The sequence below is a fragment of the Cnephaeus nilssonii genome, assembly GCF_951640355.1.
Source record: "Cnephaeus nilssonii genome assembly, chromosome: 4".
Lineage (NCBI taxonomy): Eukaryota > Metazoa > Chordata > Mammalia > Chiroptera > Vespertilionidae > Cnephaeus > Cnephaeus nilssonii.
In genome coordinates, this window is record NC_137075.1 from 67,918,403 (window position 1) to 67,924,156 (window position 5,754).

The following is a 5,754-nucleotide window of genomic DNA, read 5'->3' on the forward strand; positions in this document are numbered from 1 at the left end:
CTCAGTTGTATAAATAGAAAATTTAACAAAGATTAGGATGAGTATATATATATTTTTTTAATTATTTTTAAAATATATTTTATTAATTTTTTACAGAGAGGAAGGAAGAGGAATAGAGAGTTAGAAACATTGATGAGAGAGAAACATCGATCAGGTGCCTCCTGCACACCCCCTACTGGGGATGTGCCCGCAACCAAGGTACATGCCCTTGACCGGAATCCAACCTGGGACTCTTCAGTCCGCAGGCCGACGCTCTCTCCAGTGAGCCAAACCAGTCAGGGCAGGATGAGTATATTTTATTAAGCTATTAATTTTTACAGAGGCATGGAAATAAAAGACAGGACTCTATAATGATACCGGAATTTAAATTTAGGATTTGAATTTGAGTGGGAGCATGTGGTAAGAAGCTCTTTATGTTTAGCCTGGCATTACAACTTGAGATGAGAAAAACATAGTGGTTCTTTTAATTCATTCCTTTTAAAATATGAAATCTCTTGACTTTCAGCTCTATTTATTATTGAGTGCCTGACATTGGACTCATCTTCCTGCGTAAAACAGTTGCCGCAACCAAGGCAGGATTATTACCCTTCAGAAATGGGAAGCACATGAGGCCAGCCTCACATTCATTCCAGCACAAGGAAATGGAGCAGAGAACAGTAATGTGTATGGCCAGAGGAAACAGAGATCAGAGTTTAGACCTACTAACAAAGCTGGGTTTAGAGGCCAAGGTCCCTTAAGGAGGGAGCTGCAGAGAAAAAGCACTCCAAAATTGCATTAAAAAATTCCCTCAGAAACTTGGCCCATTGTTACAATCTGTAAGAACAGGGCAAGACTCCAGGAGACCTAGCAGAGAACAGTGACTAGGAGGCTGAGAGCTGAACAGAGATTTCAGCGGTTGAACAATAATGGGAAGGCATGAGAGGTTAAGCCAAGCCTAATTTAGAATGTATAAAACTTCATGAATACGTAGGCACTTAATGGAAACCCCTGAAAGCCCACATCCTAGTATTAAGGACCTTCATGAATGAGTAGTGTTACACAATAGGAGTAAGGACTAAACTTAAATAATTTGACACTTGCTGTCGGAACAAGATTCAGCATTCAGAGGAAGGCAATATAATCTAGAGCCTCTTCACTGTAATAACCACTATATTAAATCAGCAGACAAACAAAACAAAAGCCCTGTCTGGTGTGGCTTAGTTGGTTGAGCGTCATCCCATGCACCAAGAGGTCACCAGTTCGATGCCCAGGATGTGGGCTTGATCCCAGTAGTGGGTGTGCGGGAGGCAGCTGATCAATGACTCTCATTGATGTTTCTCTCTGTAAAATAAAAACAAACAAACAAACAAACAAAACCTCCACTGGATATGCAAAGAAAAAAGAAAAACACACACAAATCATCAAGAGATACAGTTAAATAAGCAGATAAACAGAACAAAACAAAACTATTAACCAGCAGAAATACAAAACAAAACAAAAAACAACTCACTGGACATGCAAAGAAATAAGAAAAAAACAACCACCACCAAACTGCCATGAGGTGAAACAGTAAAAAAAGCAGACCCAGAGATGATTTAGAAATTACTAGAGTTATCTGATAAAAACTTCAAAATAACTACAATTGGTATGTTAAAGAAATTGGAAGAAAAGGTGGACACAATGAATGAAAAGACAGACTGCTTCAGTGGAGAATTTGAGTCTATGAATAGGAATCAAATCGACATTCTAGATATGTATATTGAAATATCTGAAATTTAAGAACTATTTCAATGGTTACAGCACCAGTCTAGACTCAAAATTAATCAGAGAAAAATTTTAAACTGAACACAGAAGGAAAAAAATAATGAAAAAGAACAAAATATGAGAGAGATATGGGGCATAGGCAAAAAATCTAATATATAATAATTTAAATCCCAGAAGGAGGAGAAGAGAGAGATAAGCATAAACAATATATAAAGAATGGTGGCTGAGAATTTTCCTATCTAATTAATGATAAAGCTCACAGATTCAAAAATCCTCACGAACACCAAGCAGGATAATAAGAGAAAACCACAGCACACCATAGTCAAATTTTGTGAATTTTTTGAGATAAAAGGAAATCTTTAAAGCAGCCAGAAAAAAAGAATGATACAATAGTTGATATTATAACAAAAATGTATGGAAGCTGGAAGGCAATAAAATAACATCTTCAAACAGCTGAAAGGAAAAAAAATACCACCCTGCTAACGTAGATTTTCCTAAAAAAGAAAAGTTTAAGAAAATGTTCTCAAATAAGTTGCAAAATTGTATCCCTAGCAGGCTAACATAATAATAAATCCCAAAGAACTTTATTCAGGTTGAAGATAAATGATCTCATAGCATCATACTGAGTAAATATGAGAAACTCTTTACTATTGAAACAACAATCATAACAAATATTTGTGGGGTTTATACACAGGTAGGCAATAAAATGTACAAAATAAAGATGTGAATGGGGTAAATGGATATACACTGTTTTAAGATGCTGACATTATTTGTGACAATGACAGGTACACTGTAATAAGCTAAGAATACATTTTTTTTTTTACATTCTAAAAGACTGATAGTAAAAAGAAAACAAAAAGATAAAATGGAATATTAGAATCCTTGACTAATAAAAACAAGGCATGAAGGGAGGAAGAAAGCACATGGGAAAAAAAGAAAACAAATAGCAAAGCAGACTTAACCACAACTTAATCCTATATAATAAAAGCCTAAGATGCAAATCAACCGAACAGCAGAACGACCGGTCACTATGACATGCACTGACCACCAGGGGGCAGATGCTAAATGCAGGAGCTGCCCCCTGGTGGTCAGTGCACTCCCACAGGGGGAGTGCCGTTCAGCCAGAAGCCGGGCTCACGGCTGACAAGCGCAGCAGTGGTGGGGGGAGCCTCTCCCGCCTCCACTGCAGGAGCGAAGGGTCCCGGACTGCGAGAGCCCCAGATTGCGAGAGGGATGTCCGCCTGCCGGCTTAGGCCCGATCCCACTGGGGATCGGGCCTAAGCCGGCAGGCGGACATCCCCCGAGGGGTCCCAGATTGCGAGAGGGAACAGGCCGGGCTGAGGGGACTCTCACCCCCCACCCCAGTGCCTGAATCTCTAGTTATTTCATAATTAGAGTGAATGTAAAGGAATAAAACTCCCAATTAAAGAACTAGATTGTTTCTTTCCACCATCTTAGAACCTGTGGAGGCCTGCTAAACGACAAACGTGTCTGAAGGCTGTGGTCCAAGGCCATTTTTGTTGGCTATACGTTGGGTCTCTGGAACCAGAGGGAGCACACAGCTCTTCTTAAAACTGAAGGTGTTGCTGGAATCCACATGGTCTCGGAGTTGTTTTCTGAAGATATACAAACATATTCTCGACCAAAAGTTAATAAAGGAATATTTTCTATAAATTTGACTTGGGATCCTATTTCATTTTTTTCCCAAATGATTTTCCTCTGGCTTGTTTTGACACCTTGTGTGTTTTTCATGGGTGTCTTGCTTTTAGCCTTACAATTAATTTTCTAGGTGTAATTTACTTACAGGTTACTACTCCAGCCATGAAGACAGAAGAGAAGCAGTCCAGAGATGGAAGACGCTGACTTGGTCTTCCCATACTAGCAGTTAGCAGCTGTGCATCACTGCAGGTTGCCCAGGACCAAACCAGAGAGAGCCGGATCTGCATTACCACCATTTCTCCACCATCCAGAACTGTAATGTCAGTGCTGACATGTACACATAAGGAACTGTTGGACATTGTAATTGGGTCTCAAAAGAACTGTTGGCCCAGAAAGAAACTCACTACAGACTGATTCATTTCCTGTCACCATAACCATTATTGCTTGTCTCATTATCGGTTCTTATAAGTGTATTTCTAATAGCACATGATCTCACTCATCTAGTGGAAATAATGAACAACATAGACTGATGAACAAGAACAGACCCAGAAACAAGGAGGCACGGATCAGACTGTCGGGCCTCAGAGGGAGGGTAGGGGAGGGTTGGGGTAAAGGGGAGAGATCAACCAAAGGACTTGTGTGCAAGCATATGCGCCTAACCAGCGGTAGGGGACAACAGGGGGGTGGGGGCATGTGTGGGGAGGGGTGTGGGATGGGAATGGGGGCATGAGGACAAATATGTGATACCTTAATCAATAAAGAAATTAAAAACACACACACAAAAAAAACTGAAGGTGTTCATGCTCAAGGTGAAACTGAATTCTATCTAGGCAAGAGATGTGCTTCTGTGTGCAAATCAAAGAACAACACAGTGACTCCTGGTGGCAAACCAAACAAAACCAGAGTAATCTGGGGAGAGGTAACTCACGCTCATGGAAACAGTGGCATGGCTCGTGCCAAATTCCAAATCAGCCTTCTGGCTAAGGCCATTGGACACAGAATCCATGTAATATACCCCTCAAGGATTTAAACTCATTGAAAAGTAAGTAAATAAAACTGGATTTGTTCTCTTGTGAAAAAAACACACAATATAAATTGTTAGATTTTTTAAAAGACTCAATATATGCTGCTTACAAGAGACACACCAAAATACATGAAAATATGAAAACAAATAAGTTTAATGGAAAGGATGGATCAAATATGTCATTTAAACACCTAACCCAAGAAAGCAAATATTATTATACTAATACCAGAGAAAGTAAACTTTAGGGCATGAAGCTATTACTTGATATAAAGAGGGAAATTCCATATTGAAAAAAGAATTAATTCAACCGTAACAACAACATAAAACAATGCTAAATTAATATGCATCTAGCCCTCACCGATTTGGCTCAGTGGATAGAGCATGGGCCTGCGGACTGAAGGATCCCAGGTTTGATTCCTGCCAAGGGCACATGCCTGGGTTGCAGGCTCAATCCCCAGTAGGAGGCGTGCAGGAGGCAGCCGATCAATGATTCTCTCTCATCATTGATGTTTCTGTCACTCTCCCTTCCTCTCTAAAATCAATAAAAACGTTTTTAAAAAAGATTAATATGCACCTAAAAACACATCTCTAAAATGCATAAAGCAGCAGTTTACAGAATAAAAAGATAGACAATCCCAATAATATATGGAGAATTCACCACAGCTTTCCCAGTAACTTGTAAAACAATAAAAACATTAAAATATAGAATATCTAAATAACACTACCAGCCAATTTTATCTAATTAGTATTTATAGGATACTGTATCCCCAAAGAATAGAATACACATTCTTTTCAAGTGCACATGTATCATTTATCAAAACATGCTTTGATCCATAAAGCAAGTTTTAACAAATTTCAAAAGTCAAAAGTTATATAGTGTATTATTTCTTTTGTTATTATTTAAAATATATTGTTATTGATTATAGAGAGGAAAGGAGAGGAAGAGAGTGATAGAAACATCAATGATGAGAGAGAATCATTGATTGGCTGCCTTCTGCACGCCCCCAACTGGGGATTGAGCTCACAACCCGGACATGTGCCCTTGACCAGAATTGAACCCAGGACAAACGAGCTAGGGCTATAGTGTATTATTCTGATCACCAGAATTTAGAAATCTCAAAATATTTAGAAATTAAGGAACACACTTCAAAAATAATCCATGAGTCAAAGAAGTAAGCACAATGGAAATTATCAAATATTTTGAGCTGTCTGTACTGGAAATGCAACCTATCAAAACCTGTGAATTGCAGCTAAGGCAGTAATAAGAAATAAATTTATAGATCTGTGTGTACATATTAGAAGAATGGTTATAAATCAATGATCTAAGC

General features: G+C 38.8%; 1 protein-coding gene across 1 annotated transcript; it reads left to right on the forward strand.

Moving 5' to 3' along the window:
• Nucleotides 1–394: 394 nt before the first annotated feature.
• On the forward strand, nucleotides 395–4,432 carry LOC307098280 (large ribosomal subunit protein eL33-like; the record flags this gene model as incomplete). The annotated part of the gene is made up of 3 exons (XM_079768989.1): nucleotides 395–399; nucleotides 3,241–3,323; nucleotides 4,197–4,432. 3 exons carry the CDS (start codon nucleotides 395–397, stop codon nucleotides 4,430–4,432), a joined length of 324 nt encoding a protein of 107 aa, XP_079625115.1.
• Nucleotides 4,433–5,754: the final 1,322 nt, after the last annotated feature.